Source organism: Lissotriton vulgaris, unplaced genomic scaffold (assembly GCF_964263255.1).
Source record: "Lissotriton vulgaris unplaced genomic scaffold, aLisVul1.2 SCAFFOLD_783, whole genome shotgun sequence".
Lineage (NCBI taxonomy): Eukaryota > Metazoa > Chordata > Amphibia > Caudata > Salamandridae > Lissotriton > Lissotriton vulgaris.
This window is the reverse complement of record NW_028250878.1, coordinates 287,656-304,619: the sequence shown is the minus strand read 5'-3', so window position 1 is coordinate 304,619 and position 16,964 is coordinate 287,656. Positions and strand designations below refer to the sequence as shown.

Sequence of the window (16,964 nt, the reverse complement as noted above, 5' to 3'; positions counted from 1 at the left end):
ATTTTTTTTTTATTTTCCCCACGGGACCCTTTAATAACCCCAACAACATTCCTAGGGGGTCAAGAGGGGGATACCTTGCCCCCTTTCATTAAATTCCCCTTTCGTTTTCCACCTCTTCTTCTCTCTCGATCCTACCGAGAGACAAGATGGCGTCCGCTCCGGACTGTTTAGAATGTTGACAGACACCGGAGAGCCAATCAGCTTTCTGCGCGCAAAGTTCCGATAAGCGAAAAGTAAGCGGACCGGATCGCTGCCCAGAGCGCTGTTACAGATATATATCTTGGTTTGAACGTTAATTTCTCAAAAACTACTGGAGCACATATATTGAGACCTAGCAAAGGCACATCGGGCTAACAGTCCCTACAATTTTGCCAAGTTTCGTGCAAATCCATTCAGCCGTTCGAGCTAAAAGTGAGTCCAACCGCCCTATGGAAAAATGAATGGGAAAAACGCGTTTTGGGACCCCCCTTTTTTCTCAGCCCCCCCTTGACGAAACCCCCCTAAATTTTCAGGGGCTGCTCAGAATCAAAATGTGCCATTTTCCTGAAAATTTCAGCCGATTCCGTCCACAAACGCCAAAGTTATTAGACATAGAATTTTCAAAAGTCCCATAGAGAAAAAATTCTAACTATATATACCTACTGGTGATAGCCAGTAGGTAATATATATATATATATATATATATATATATATATATATATATATATATATATATATATATATATATATATATATATATTCATACATACACACACACACCCACATCTCCTTAAAACCCTACAACCCATACCAACCCTAAAAGTTCCCCATTGGCACCCCAAAGCCCATACCCACCCTGAACCCTCAAATTAACCCAAAACACATACCCACACGGAACCCCAAAATTACTCCCAGCACCCAAAAACCCATTACCAGCCTGAACTCTGAAATTAACCCCCTGGCACCCCAAACCCCATATCTGCCCTGAACTCTAAAATCACCCCTGGCACCCCAAAACCCATACCCACCCTGAAACTAAAAATTACCCCTGGCACCCCAAAACCCATACCTGCACTGATCCCTAAAATTACACCCTTGCCCCCCAAACCCCATACCCACTCTGAACCTTTAAATGATCCCTGGCACCTCAAAACCCATACCCATGCTGACCATATATTCCTCCCGCCACTCCATAACCCATACCCAACCGGAACCATATATTCCCCCTGGCACCCCATAACGTATACCCACCCTGAACCATAAATTCCCCCCTGTCACCCTATAACCAATACCAACCCTGAACCCTAAAATTGCCCCCTGACACCCCAAAACCCACACCTGCCCTGAACCCTAAAATTACCCCTGGCTCACCAAAACACATACCCACGCGAACCCTAAAATTAACCCCTTCACACCCTAAAACCCATACCCGCCATGAACCCTAAAATTAACCCCATGACACCCCAAACCCATTATTTCCCTGAACCCTAAAGTTACCCCCTGGCACCCCAAAACCCATACCCATCCTGAACCCTAAAATGACTCCCTGGCACACTAAAACCCACACCCACCCTGTACCCTAAAGTTATCCACTAGCACCCAAAAAATTAACACTACCTTTGCATATTCGAAGGGGACTGTCCTCTTTGACGTTTCCATGTATGTAAGGCAAGAACAACATTCACAGTAACCTAGATACGCCGGCAGTAGGTAATGCTGCACTGAAAAATGCATTAAAGTTACTGGAACTTACATAAAAAAATGCTGCCTTCTTTTCTGATACTATACTGTGGAGTCTGGCTGATCAGAAGCACTGTGTCCTGGCATCCAGCCTCTCCCGAAGGTCTCACAGAGTAGATGGGTGTGGGTCAAATGTTTCCTGGTTTCTCCTTGCCTTGGCCTCCTCTGCTTCTTTGTGGGTGCCCTTGGATGCAAATTATAGAAAGATCCATTGCCCTGTTCACCATTCATCTAGTGAGCAGTGCAGTGGATGTGAATTCCATCGAGGTGCACAGACAGCAGGGGCAAAGGGATGGCCAGTGCAGGTGACGCTTCTCCATTGTAAGTTAATTTCTGCTGGCATAGCCCAGGGTTTGCTGTCTGCGCACTTGTATGGAATACACATCTATACAAGTGCACAGACAGCACACCCTGGGCTATGACGCCAGCAGAAATTCCTTTACAAAGGAAAAGCGTCACCTGCACCGGCCAACCCTTTCCTCCTGCTGTGCACTTCACACCCCATGCTCACAATACATCAAGTGCTTAGGTGAAATCCCTGCCTTCAGGCAAGGATTTCACCTCCATGCCACTCTAAAGAAAAACAAGAGGTCGGGGCAGGGGGGTTCACTCGCTGAAAAGATTCAGAGGCTGGCTGTCTGGCTCGGGGTGCTGGGCCTCTCAGAAAGCATGAAAAAAATCACATTCTCGGATCGGATGCGCAGCGGTAGTGAATCATTTCAGTGCATGTCCTCTTAGCCCGGGCAGAGGAGGCGACGGCGGCGGGTGGGGGGGGGGGGGGCTGAAGCCGGTGAGCCCAATGGGTGTTGCGCGCCTGCATGACATCATGCTGTAACTTCTCCACTAGTGAGAACAGAGCAGTGGGAGCAGCGCACATCGATGTGCCTGCTGTCACTGCAGTCTGGAAAAAAACGGACCGCCTGTGCCACGGCACAAAACAGAGCCTGATAGAGACCCGTTTCGATGCCCCCTTAAAACAAGCATTGGCATAGCCAATAGGTCTCGCCTTTGGGACCTTATAAGTGTTTAGCTATGCAACTCTTGATGTTGTTGCACCAAGGATATTGTGCTGGATAACTAAACACTTATAAGGTCCCAAAGGCGAGACCTATTGGCTATGCCAATGCTTGTTGCTAGTAGCATCTCGTAATTACATGATGTGGCGTAATAGCATTATTTCAGGATTTTGTTGTGTAGCAAGAGTAATGCAAATTTACTGATATACACAAGATTACTTCAGTGTAATGTACATTTTGCACAGAGAATCCACTATCTCCTGTTGCCTAGATGTATCTGCATTCATCCAAATGTTCTATATCTTTTCTTTGTCTCACTGAGGTGCACATTAGCAACAGCTGCTTGAAATGTACAGTGGAAGCTGATCTGGTTTATGAATGTTGTTCCATATAAATAATTATTTTACAAACGTCGCGAAAACACATGCATGCAAGAAAAGAACAGATTGCCATTAAAAGCATACAACAATCCAAATGTCTATGAATGCTAGTGCACCATAGCAGACAAAATCAGAGGACCGGCTATATGCTAACTGGATGGCAGAATTGACTGAATATTGATTCCTGCTTTGTTTTCTAGGCTGCTTCATAGAAGGCAAGTTGCGTCCATTCGGTTCAAGAACTAGAACGAAGACATGCATGAGTTGCTACTGTTCCTCATCAGAGACAAAATGCTGTTCCCTGTAAGTGTTATGAAAAACAAGAACAAAAAAATGCAGAGAAACATGTATGCATGTATTTCATGATGTCCAGAAGGAATGCTGTCGCTGCTTCCTAGGGCTAGGTTGAATTTTTCTAGCTCGCAACATTAGGTGAGTGGATGAGTCTCCATGTGTTCCTCTAAGGCAGAAGTGTTTATACCGGAGGAGGGTGAGGCGGCACCCCCTGGGGGCATGAACTGACCTCAGAGGGGCACCAAGCACTGTTCAAGAGGAGCACCATTCTAAAAGGAGTGATGGGCTGTTAGGTAAAAATCAGAATGGCAGTGAGGCACTCTATGACGGGCGTCAGTAGCATCTTATGACCTGGGGCTAGGAGTAGGTTTCAAGGGGCGGCAAGGGGGGGGGGGTATTGGCAAGGGGCAAGGCGCACCCCCGTTTTGGATCACACTGTGGATGATTCTTTCACACTATAGGGAGACCAGGTAATTCTTTAGAACATTTGAAGAGCACTGTTTTTAAGTGCGTGTTATCGATGGAACGAAGGAATCAGAAAAGAGAGTTCCCACAATAGATTTCCCCCAAAAAATATATCTTTCTGAAACTGTAGGAGTGAGTTCATTTAATTAAATGAGTAATAAGTTAATCACTCTTCTTGAATGGATGGTTAAAGGAAGAGATGACCTGAAGAGTCAGATGTCTGCTACTTAGTACCAGTGAACAGAGAATCTTTAGCCCTGAGCTGGCAGATGATGCGATAGTGTCCAGCCCCAAGAACTCAGGCAGACACAGTGTGTTGGTAGCACAGACTTTCTTTATTGTATGTCCTTACTCTTCAACTGCTAACGGCTATCTGAATTCCTCATCCCCAGCTCCTCCCTTTCCTTTTCCTCCCGCCCTCGTCCCCTGCTTGGGCCGGTCCTAGTGCCTGACCAGTTTGGTCACTGGGCACTGTCCCATCGACGTCATTACATCTTCCCCCCTGTGAATAAAGAAACAAAATCTATATATATAAACACCACATCACACTGTCTTTGTTTAAAGTTCTTGGATGAGGCGAGACGGTTTTGTGATCACACGTCTGGGGCGTGACTGGAGGTCAGGACGGTCTCTCTCATTCTCATCGGCACTCTCCATCAATGCCTGCCTGTGACCTGACGTCGTCTCGAGTTCTCTCGGCTCCAGCTTCGGTTCGGTCAGTAGTTCTTTAACATTGGGTTCACACTTTTTGAAGTATGTCACGTTTCTGGTAAGTCTTCTTCCGTTGGTTTCTGCAGTGATCATGATTCCTTTTTGTTGTATCACCTTTAGTGGAATTCCATGGTATCTGCAGTCGGTTTTCCGGTGTTGCTCTTGTCGTGCAAGCACCCAGTCTCCCTCTTGAATTTGAGGGGGAGTCGGGTGACGCCGCTCATCGGCATTTTCCTTCATCTTTTCCTTTTGTGTTTTGTCCCTGGCTGTGATCTCCTCATGGTCAGAGTCAAGATATTGTTCATTTGTCGCCGTGGTCATCATTGGTATTCTGGTGCGTACTGGGCGTCCCAGCATGAGAGTGGCGGGACATTTGCCTGTGGTGGAATGGGGTGTATTTCGATAGGCTCACAGTACCTCGTTGAGTGCTGCCTGAAGATTCTTTCCGGTGAGTTCTGCTTGCTGAATGGCCTTCTTGATCGTGGCCATGAATCGTTCGATCATTCCGTTGGCTTGTGGCTATAGTGGTGTGATTTTGCGCTGTGTGAAATTGAGGTGTTGAGCGAACTCAGCAAAGTCATGGCTGTTAAATGGAGGCCCGGTATCCGACTTCACTACTAGGGGAATGCCCCATGTGGCGAAGACCTCCTCTAAGATCGGTATGGCACTTGATGCTCTCGTAGAGGTGCACAGTTGTGCGATGGGGAATCAGGAATATTCGTCCATTATGACCAGGATGTATTGGCTGGATTTGATTGGTCCAAAGAAATCAAGGGCAATGTGTTGCCAGACACCCTCTGGTAATGGAGACATTTGCAGTGGTGCAGGAGGATCCGGACGGCTCACTAGTTGGCATTGCGGGCAGTCTTTGAGCGTTGTCTCCACCATCAAGTCTAGTGTTGGGAACCATACTCTTTCGCGGAGTGCTCTTTTTGTGGCTACTATGCCCCGGTGTCCTTCATGTGCCAAGTTGATGACCCCTTGTCTGAGTTGTCGTGGGATCACTATTCTGGTGTCTCGTAAGATGAGACCATTTTCTGCTATCGATAGTTCCTCGCGGACATGTTTGAAGGCAGCCATCTCTTGGTCGTATTGTTCATTTGTTTGCAAGTGTCTCCAGCTGTTGGTTTGGATCAGACGTTTTACCTCTTTCAAGGTGGCATCGGTGTGTGTCGCTTCACAGATGGCCTCCAGTGGAACAGCCGGAGGTCTCGCTTGATCTACTATGAAGTGGATGTATTCATCCGCAATCGATTGTTCTGGTTTGCTGGATTTGGTGGGGTGCCGGGACATGTAGTCCGCGGGGTTTGCATCTTTTCCTGGCTTGTGAATTAAGCTGTAGATGTATTCTTCGAGCCGTAGGCCCCATCGTTCTATTCTCGGCGGCATTTTTGCTCGCGGGTTACCAAAGATTGTGGTCAAGGCTTGGTGGTCTGTTACTAGTGTAAAATGCTTTCCAAAGATAAAGATGTGGAAATGTTCACACGCCCAGACAACAGCCAAACTTTCTTTTTCCGGCTGTGAATAGGCTCTTTCCGTGTCTGTCAAACTTCTGCTGGCGTATGCTACTATGTGTCGTCTGTCTTCGTCTCTGTCATATTGCGCGAGGATGGCTCCTAGTCCTACAGGACTGGTATCCACCGTGATTTCTATCTTTCGTTTCGGATCAAAGTAGGCCAGGTTCTTTGCTGATTCTACAGTCTTCTTGATCTCTCAAAATGCCCCTTCACATTGAGTGGACCACTGAAAGGCCTGTCCTTGTTAAGTGAGCATCCTTAGCAGGTAGCTTAGCGTGGCGTAGTCTGGTATGTATCTGGAGCAATAGCTGGCCATGCCTAGGAATGATCTTACATCACCTACGTCCTCTGGGCTTGGTGTGTCATATAGTGCTGCTACTTTTTCTGGGTCTGGTTTCATTCCACTTCCGGAGAATACGTGTCCGAAAAATATTAGCGTTGGTTTGTGAAACTCACACTTGTCTTGGTTGAGTGTGAGGTTGGCTTCCATCAGCGCTTGACAGACTTGATCTAGTGCCTTGTTATGTTCTTAAGTCGTTGCTCCATATACAAGGATGTCGTCGCTATAGCTTAGGACCTATGGAATGTGATGTATTGTTCTCCTGATGGCCTCTTGGAATATTTCGGCTGCTGACGACACCCCGAAACTTAGTCTTTTGTATCTGAATAACCCGAGGTGTGTCGAGAATGTTGTGATGTATCTCGACCTTTCGTGGAGTTCTAACTGGTGGTACCCTTTGTTGAGTTCTAGTTTTGAGAAGATTTTTGCTCCATTGAGTGAAGTGATCATGTCACTGATGTGTGGAACTGGATGCCTCTCTCTCTCTATCGCCGTGTTGGGTGCTCTCATGTCCACACACAGACGGACTCGGCTGGTTTCTCCTTCATTTGGGACTACCACGACTTGAGAGACCAATGGTGTTGGTCCATCAGTTCTTTCGATGATATCGGCTTCTTGCAGGTCTTGGAGTTCTCTCTCCACAGCTTCTTGTAGGTGGAACGGGATTTTTCGGTGATGTTGTGCCACCGGTGTGATTTGTTCGTTTATATGCAATTTTATTTGGCAGTTTTTCATTTTTCCCAGTCCTTGAAAGAGCGTGGGGAATTTCGGGATGAGCGCTGGTTTGTCAGTGACTCTGAAAAGGATGTTCACCAATTTTAACCGTTCTGCAGTGGCTAGGCTCAGGAGGCAGTCAGCTTCGGGACCTTCAATGACCTGGATGTATGCTGATATTGTGGGATCTTGGTATGACAATTCGGTCGCGGACTTCCCTAGACACGTTAGTGGCTTCTTAGACATCCACGTGTATACTTGTACATGGGCATCAGCCAGTTTTGGCGGTGGCTTCATGCGTCAGTATTCTTTTACTGGTAAGTAGTTTAGCGTTGCTCCACTATCTAGCACAAACTTGGTGTGGTGAGAGCCAAATTTGATGTCCAGCCGCTGGTATTCTTTCAGCTGATCAGGGTCAGCTACACAATATATATATTCTCTTCGGTTTTGAAGGATGGGCGATGGTGATCGGGATTCTCTCGATGACGACCGCCGAGATTGGCAAGTCCTGCAAGAGTAGCAGATGGATTGTGATGACCCGGTGGATGAGTCTCGTCTATCCTGAACTGCTCTGACGTGATGACGACTGTTTGAAGGCTGGTGTTTCCGGTGCCTTCCCCTGTGGTCACTCTTTGGTACTGCCCCACACATGCTTTCAAATTGGTTGTCTCTGCCACACTTCCGGCATTGTTGTCTTAGTGCTGGGCATGCGTCTTCATGCGGGAAGTCGTATCCGCATCTGTAGCATTTGAGTTGTCTGTCGGACCGCCCCCTCGGGTGACTTGTGTCTTTGTATCCTTTGTTGGACTTGTGGTGATGTCTCTTTGATCTGGATGAACGAACCTGTGGTGGGGATCGTCCGTGTACTTGTCGCGACTGCGTCCTGAATACTTGTTCCCGTCTTTCACCTTTCCCTGATTCCATTTTTTTTGCATGCTCATCAGCTTGTTCGTCTACTCTCGTCATCTCTATGATTTCTTCCAACGGGTAACTCCTTTTGAGTAGTTTGCGTCTCAGTGGTTCGGAGAGACAACCTTCTAAGACTCTTAGTCACAGGGCATCTTCAGTTGAAAATTTGTCAAAGTCACAGTACTTCGCTAGTCGTCCCAGGCGTGTTACGAGGCGTGTTACAATATTGACCAATCCCCTGCGAGGGATCGTCGGCAGCCATTTTGAAGTCAGGCAAAGAGCCTGAAACAGCAAACAAGCACTGACAAGCAACAAACAAGCATTAGCATAAACTTATAAACAATAATCCCCTTCTATGTGACTATCTAAAATGTAGAGTTGTGTAGTGGAGCCAGTTGTCGCTGTGGTACTGTGCAAACACAAATCCGGATCCCTTCCGCTGCCACCAATGTTAGAAATGGGATTTCCGGTTGGCTAAGGCTTGCGCCAAAGCCAGGCAGAAACCACCACTCTAGTCAGGGCAAGGGCTGCGCAGGCAGCCAAAGAAGATTGCACAAGGTTCCTAAACGGAGCAGCTGACCACTAAGTGCTAGGCAGCTGGAGAACTGAGCCGGGCACCAGCGTGCCTCCTGGCTCTCTTCTGGGGGTCTCACGCAAGCAATAGGCCCAAAACAACATGAGAGCCTGGGAGCCTTTTGGGCTCTAAACAAAATGCCCCCTGGAGCTGCGTGGGCTCGACTGAACTGCTGCCCAATAGAGGAGCGGCCCTCTGCCAACCGGGGCCGCTCTACCCTCAGGAATGACCCCGGAATATAGGAGTCTCTCGGGCTCAAAAGAAATGCCCCACTTCGTTGGAGTCCCTCGTGGACTCTCAGGAAATGCTGGCCACATGTTGGAGTCTCCCCTCTGGGGACTCGGAAAGATAATGGCCTTGGAGCCTTGTGGGCTCGGATGGAACTGTGCCCCTTGATGTCGGAGCGGCCCGCTATCAAGTGTGGCCGCTCGGGGTAGAGGCACAGGCAGGGTGCGACCTCACTCCTCCTCCCCCCAGCCGGCTTCTACTCACCGGCTTCCTTCGGGGGAGGGATCTTCTCTCTGCACTCCGGTCTCGAGGCGGCGGCACGCTGGGGGGAGACACACGCAGGGCTCACACCGCAGAAGCGGGAGCCCTGCTTCCCCGTTTCCTCCGCCGCTGCGGGACCTGGGGTTCCTCCGACGCCTTCGGTCCGAGTCCAGTGCGGGGTAGGCTCCCGCCTAGGCTCTACATCCCGCGCACTTCTCCTCTCCTCGCCGAAGCGAGGGGTGGGCCAGAACAAAGCTGGAAATGTTTACATCATGTCCTGAATGCCCTGGCCTCATTGCAGCAATGGAAAGACCTTGCACACCACTGTATCCAGTATAACTCTTATGAAGGGAATTGTTTGCATAGATCTCAGGTGAGACGGCAGCTCATTGATGGACAACCGAAGGAGATCAACAGCCAAGTTGTTGTCATCGGTGGTATATGACCGACTGTAGTGAACCCGCCTGGAGCACTTTCAGGTATGGAAATACATGTATCCCTGACCTCTGACGGTACGGCCTGACCACCGCCTCTCCACGCGGCATTCAAATTCAAACTAGCCCGGATGGGGGGTAGATCGTTCTCTTCCCTTTGTCCTTCGCTCTGAAATTCAATGGCCCCAGCACTCGGAAATGAGACGAACTATACTCAGTTTCGTAAGTCTTTAAAAACCAGGCTATTCAACAGATAAACTGTGTTGCTTTGTTATTTTCCTCTGAGAACAGATTCATCCTTTGCGCCGGGAAACCCTTTTTGGGTAGCTGTTGAGCACTATAAATTTAAAACAAACTAAACTAAACACCTGGATGGACAAGGTAAGGCCAAAGGACAGCAAAGTAAGTTTGTTGTCATTCTGACCACACCATGAACCACATTTAAGCTTGTGGGACTGTAGGGCAGGTATGAAAATACACGTCCTGCAATTCCGGGGACACCATCCAGGCCCTTGAATCCAGAGCAGAGAGTACCTGAGCCAGAGTAAGAATTTTGAATTTGTCCTTAGAAGGAAAGGTATTCAATGGCCAGCAGTTGAGTATTGGCCTGAGGCCTGCGTCCTTCTTCTGCATGGTTAAGTAGAGTGAATAGCACCTTTGCTCCTCTTGGAATCTGAAAACCACTTAAATGTGCCTTTGGCCTGCAGGAGATTGACATTTGGCATCAAAATAGGGACATGATCTGCCACAAATCGCTCTGTTGAAGGTGGAATAAAAGGTAGAAATAAAAAGCAGGTCATAGTCTTTTGAAAAATCTGTAAGCCCATCGTTCTGATGTGATGGATTTCCATATGAGGTTCATACCCTGAAAGAGGAAGGGCCCTAATTAGGGACTACTGCAACAGGGGAGAAAGAGTTTGAGAATTGCTGTCTCTCATGAATAGGCCATGTTACACCGCATGCGTTTACAACGCATGTCATTACAACACGTTCATTACAACAACTGTGTTGTTACATTACAGACCATTACAACACAAATCATTACAAAGACTTGCTGTGGGGTGGGGGGGGGTGCTGGATTATGGAATAGTATTATTTACTATTCCAACTCCAGTCTGTGCTGTTGTAACAGCTTGCATTGTAATGGCATGCAAATGTGTAAATATCTTTGTAAACAATGTTTACCGTCTCTCATGAAGTGAATGTCCTCAGGTGTCACTAGTCAGTAAAGTGGCTTTGGTTTTCAGAATAAGTAATTGTAGTCTAGCACTTCTGTTGCTTTTCACACTTCTACTGCAAAAAAAGGCTTTTTTCCCATTGCTGGACCACGTGGCGAGTGCTCCTTTGTCTCTTGTGAGGTATCTAGACCACTGTTATTTTGCAAGTCTTAATGGAGTCCTTCATCAGTTTAATGAGGGGGGCGCATGTAGTCCACCTTGGCATCATTATCAATGTTGTGAGAGGCATTAAGCAAGCCCTAGTATTGGCTTCAGGTGAGAGGTTAAGGACAAGAGTCTGGCAGTTATTTCATAGCGTGAAAGAGGCCTGACAAGTGCTGACGTCAGTTTTTCGAATCAGAGACCACAGCCGGCAGAGTCAGCATCATCAAAGACATAGAAGGAGCTGGCTTGGACTGTAGGGCTGGAGTCAATGTCTAGAACATCCTCGTTGTGCCATAGGCAAGGGGCTTTAGAAAGCAGTCCAGTGAGAAATGGTTGGGAAAAGTTCAACAGGGGACCTTTGTGTCTCCTTGGGGCCCAAAGGTATGTCAGTGGGAGCAGGTAGCATATGGAAATTTGTAGCATGTCATCCTTGATGATTGCTATTTGCAGCAGGTTCCACTGCAGCCTGGGAAATATGAGGCATGCCCGGGCCACATGTGTGACCGGTTCAGAGTCGAAAGACACGGGATCCTTTGAGTGACACCCAAGCGCATTCTCGCCAGACTGCAAGTCGGACTATAGGGATGAGTTTGGCTTCAATTTCTTGTATATTTTTGACTTTGACTTAGTGGAAGACTTTGAGCAGGAAGGGGGCTACAAGCAGAACCAACCCTGAGATGTCAACCGAGCATGGCCCTGTGAGTTGAAGCAGGAGCTGGGCTTCTGTTTTAAACACAACATCTTCTTATGCTCGATGACATTAAACTTCACCTTCGTCTGCCTGCTGCCTTCAGCTGCAGATTGGAACACTTATTGCACAACTTCAAGTGGTGAACAGAGCCAAGCAGTGCAGAGAAGACATGGCTTGACACCAGTTGTTTTCAGTAGAGACACGTCCCTGGCACAATTTGAAATCTTTGGATCACCAACAAATTTGGGTGGCAAGCTTCAGATCTACATTGATGGGCACAGAAAAAAGGAACTGATATCATTGCGGAATGAGGGTACTTATATACACCTGCATTCCTTTAATTCCAGGAAGGTATGGAGTCAGTGCGGTGCCATATTGTGCCATACTGACTAGTGGAGAGCAGTGCTTGTAAAAAACACTGAATCCAGTGTGGCACCTGGGAATATTCTTGGTGAGGAATCTGTGCTCACAACTACCCATCAAAAACCTATGTGGGCCTCACACTTCACACCCTCATTCAAAGGAGAAAATAAGGTGTATAATCAATGCACATCATGTGAATCTAGAGTCGTTGGACCAACAAGATACTGCACTGTACCTAGTGGAAGTGAGTGTATGGGTCACACAGGCGTTATGGAGCTGTAGGGTCTCAGTGGAGTCCTACAGTTGGGCATCCATTTTGGTTGGATATAATGGCCTCACATACCCTTGCAGGTGTCATGCTCCATCATTGGCAATGCTCTTCGTTGGGTCAGCGGTGCAATACCCAACGGGCGGCACCTCAAAGAGGGGCTCTTTGGCGGAGATCTTGAATCCAACAGCCGTTTAGGTGAAGTGTGGGTGTGGGGCCAGTGTGGTGTAGACGTATTAGTGATTTAAAATGGGGCTAGGGGTACCAGGATCAGGTTTATTCTGGGGGCCCCCTGCTCAAAATAAAAGAAAAATACTAGCCTGTACTCGATGGTAAATTATGTTCCCTTATTCGAGACTCGACTAGTTTGTGCAGGAATTGGTCGACATGTTTCTCGCAAACGTACAGTGACAAGCGATTTGTCAGGACCTATGTCAAAAGATTATCCTAATAGGGAAACTGTCTACACTAAGTGTTCTCCTTAGTTACGTATTCATGTTTAACCATAAAGTAAAAACAATGTTATACCTGTTTTGCGCTGTATCTGCCTGTGTTGGGAGACAAACGAAAGCAATTCACAACAGATATCAAGAATCACAAAACCAACGGTGACTTCAATCACTCAAAGTGGCATGCTAGTGTGGGTGTAGGCTAGCCTGTGAGTTAAAAACAAGGGGAAGTATGGCCCCTTGTGAGCACGGAGGTGAACGTGCCCCTGTGGAAAAATATAGTTTAAAATACAGTTTAAAAAATCTTCAACAGCAGCATTCTTGTAGTGTTTAGGGAGCGTCTCACTCACGTAAATGGTCAGGAATATGCACAACAACAGTACCCGGCGGGTAGTACATCGGGTAACGACCTCTGTAGTCTCAAGGCTGGATGTAACAAGAGAGTGGTAGTGAATTATATGCCTAGTGTCCCTCTTTATGATCTTGCACTCCTACTGGTAATATCAGGCTGGGCGCAATTAGCAAGGTCAATCGGGCTAACATCTCTCACCCTAGCTGCGTGCTTGCTAATGGTGAGTCAATGTAAGGGAAACCCACAAGAGTGCGTCTGCCTGGGGACAGGATTATCAACTAATAGGTTCATAACGGAAGGAAATGTGTTAACCACGCTGTATACCTAATTGGTGGGGGATTACAACAACTCCACATTCTTATTACGTGCCACAGGCTGTATATGGCTGTCTAAAAATTGACTGTAATATTCAAGTGGAAAAATCTCTGTCAGTTAATACAGCGTTGTGTATTAACGCAAGCCAGTATGCCTCTGTAAGAATACCGGGTGTCAAAGAACTTGTATTGAGCTGCTGCATTTGGCGAGTAACCGAAGTCTGTATGACCTCATGAACTAGTCGATATCTTCTATTCTTAGTGACACTCAATGAGTAACCTGCACGGGCCCGCCCTGGTTAAGCCTCCTAGTGGACAGGCAATCGTAAGGGGCCCAGCAGTGGTGGTGGTCCGGGCTAAACCCCTCTATCTCTCTTATAAAGTTAAGCGGTATGCAAGGTAACCGCTAGAGTCCCTTGGGCGCCGTTATCATGGCGGGCACTTACTTGTTTGTTCCCGTGTCCTCACCGTTCGAGCTACCCCTCTTCTGCCAGGTCCGGGTGGTAAATTCGCCTTTCCCTATTGGAACCCCTCCCTCATTTGTATACAATCTAGAGTCGTCTCATACTGCAAAGAAAACTAGTTACCTACCAGTAAAATTAGTTCTGTAGCTTGAAACTGTTTGAGAGTTACATGCCTGTCAGTGCAAGCACATTGTTTGCACTTCAGTAAAATATACTCAGTACATGCTTGGCCAATAAAGTCCTGAGCAAAAAGAATCTGGAGGTGGTGACTACTTCTCAGGCATCGTGGGCCTACTGTTCATATCCTTGAGACTCTTATTAGCTACAGGTAAGATTGGTCCCCAAAAATAAAAGGTATATTCATTTCAAAGCTATGTCCAAACCCGATTACTGGATGGTATAAATGTAGAGCATGTGGCTCAAGAAGAGATCTAATCTACAAAACAATTGTTACAGGCAAGTAACTACTTTCTTTCCACTGCATCATCACACCACAGCAATAACAATCTGTCCCCATCATATTCACCCCATATCAAAACACGATCAAATTTACCCACATAACCCCACACAGTGAGATGCTCATATAACCCCGAAACATATATTTCTCCTCCAACCCCCACACACCTATACTTAATAAACCCTGCACTGTTGCTGCATATAGTTTCCGTGTTTTATGGGTGTGAGGAAGCATCTTCCTCAAATCCATGTTTTGAACCAGTAACATGTGTGTGAGGGAACCTAGCAATGTCCCTTCTTCCTCCTACCCTAGTCCAGTGCTTCCCTCTGAGTAAGTTTATACTACTACGGCTGCCCAAGCCATGCCTGTGTGTTTTGTTGGTGCAGATTGGTAAAAGCCATATCACTACACAATAGGAAAACGACTGACATTATGGATGCTTATTTTATGTTTTTGCTTGCCAGAAGATGTAAGAATGAATGGAGGGATAAAAGACGTGGGTATTTCAAATGGAATACATAAAGTACAATATATTCATATTACAAAATTACTAAAAATAGCAAAAATGTGACGAAGAAGTGCTAGAATTATTTGCACTAGACAATGTGTATAATTCTGAAAAAAGTGCCTAGTCTTGCTCCTAATCATTAGCCTGACACTGTACTCAGGATATTAAGTTTTCCACTGACACCTAGGTGTGTGTAAGAAAGAAAGGATCAGTGGGCAAGTGCTATATAAATATCCTGTCGTCGCCAAACAACTGTTGTCTTTGGCACTAACAGCCAGGATATTTTTTGAGCACTCAAGCCTCCATAGGACCAAGCCTTCCACTAACCCCACTCAGTCTTACGTCTCTATGCAAAATTCGCAATACAAACCACCTCTGGGTGTACCTTATGCACTGAAAATTATTTGAGGTCCATTCCAACCCATTCTAATTTTTCTTTCTGTTCCATTGACTAAACATAAGCAAATAAGACTTGGCATTGGCCCTGACTGAAGAGGGATCCGCCAACTAAGCTGGCAGGAAGCATTTTACCCCATCTTTCTTTTCTTGACGTTGACTGCGAGGGTTAAAAGCATATCCAACCGTACCAAGATCTAATATCTAAGCAGCTTTGGTAAAGCCAGTAGGTCTCACTTATTATAGAGCTATTGCCTTCCCAATGTCGTTTAGCTATGTTGCAGAACGGTGTGGCTACTGCACAGTATGGCTGATAGTAAAATAAATAGCACTATATAAGGACATTATTTTTACCTTTTGAATCCATAGTACTTTTTTTTTACAACTTTTATAGCACTTCCTTTATAACGTGTAGCTGTGTGCGGGTTTGTACATGCAAACCAGAATGGCTTGGTAACTGATGGCACTCAAGCCACATGATGAAGATGTATTTTTTCACCATATGATGGTACACTCACATTTCTTCTTTTATTGTAGATATGTCACACCTGTGAAATACGATAGGAAGAACTGTAGGACTTTTTTGGACTACAAGGCATGTGAAACCAGAGTTGTCAGAAAAGATGACCCTACTGTTGAGTGCGAAGTCTCCGCTGGGGTCGGCAGATAAAATATACAGCCTCCAAAAGTAATAAAAAATAATAATGTTGACTGTTTAAAATGAATACTCGTTATTCTATCCTTTTCCAATAATGTCTACACATTTGTAAAATAAAATATAGCTGCACCTCTTTGTTGTTCTCTTTCATTTGTACTCCATCAAACTCTTTTTGCATATCGTACCACTGAGGTGCCAGATTAGGAAGATAGCCATAGGCGAGGGCTCAAGAGTTATTTTCTCTCCAATGGATATAGTTTAATCTGCGTACCGGATAGGGATTTTTACACAACATGTTAATGTCGATAAAATAGTTTCCCTCCTGTGGGTCAGTATTTGTTATGGCACAAAGTTGGTGGGTTGATTGGGCACATAGCTACTGTAAGGTTTGTGTGTAAGTACTCACAGGTATTTTATGACAATTTAGGTTTACCCATACTTGAGAAATAAACAATATCCAAGTAAAGTCAAATCAACAGTACAGATAAGGTAATATATACAATGTAAAATGTTTACCTTGTTCACAAGGATCTGTAATCACAATATGCTGCATGTTTACAGTTTGTGTTTTTAAAAATGTTGGCATGTATCGTGTTGCACAAGTACAGCAGTACATGTATTTGTTTAAGGGTGTTTGTGTTTGCTCTATAGGTCACTAAGGCCACTTCAGAGCACTGCACTGTAAGAGTAAAAAACACAGACAGGGTAAGGAACAAAGTACATGAGAGTTAGAGCACAACCAGTATCTACGAAGAACTTAGATCTGGCGTTCTTTATTTTTTTTTTCATTCCCTGCCATGTAGCCATTGGTCTTATTTGGAAGCCTGATAAAAAGTGGGTTATAAGGAGTGCATGAAAAGGCAGTGACCAGCATCGTTTGGAGATGGGGATAAATGATGTTAGATCATTTCGGGCTCTGAACCCACAAGGATCTTCTACCAGTTGTCTAGAAAGGGTGTTGTTTTATCAGGTGGGGCATTAATAAACAGGTTCTGGCTGGAACATACTGGCATGCCAGGTAAGTAAGTAGTGCACAATTACTTACCGATAATTTTAATTACTCTTAGTCCTATTCATTCTTGAACTAGTCCTTACCTAAC

General features: G+C 46.0%; 1 protein-coding gene across 1 annotated transcript in view; it reads left to right on the top strand.

Moving 5' to 3' along the window:
- Positions 1 to 15,997, top strand: part of LOC147663089 (beta-microseminoprotein-like) — a 173,145-nt gene extending 157,148 nt beyond the window's left edge. Inside the window, exons 3-4 of the mRNA XM_086950685.1 lie at positions 3,316 to 3,418; positions 15,744 to 15,997. Of these exons, the coding sequence (XP_086806811.1) occupies positions 3,316 to 3,418; positions 15,744 to 15,876 (236 nt within the window). The 3' untranslated portion in view covers positions 15,877 to 15,997. The remainder of the gene's footprint in view (positions 1 to 3,315; positions 3,419 to 15,743) is intronic.
- Positions 15,998 to 16,964: the final 967 nt, after the last annotated feature.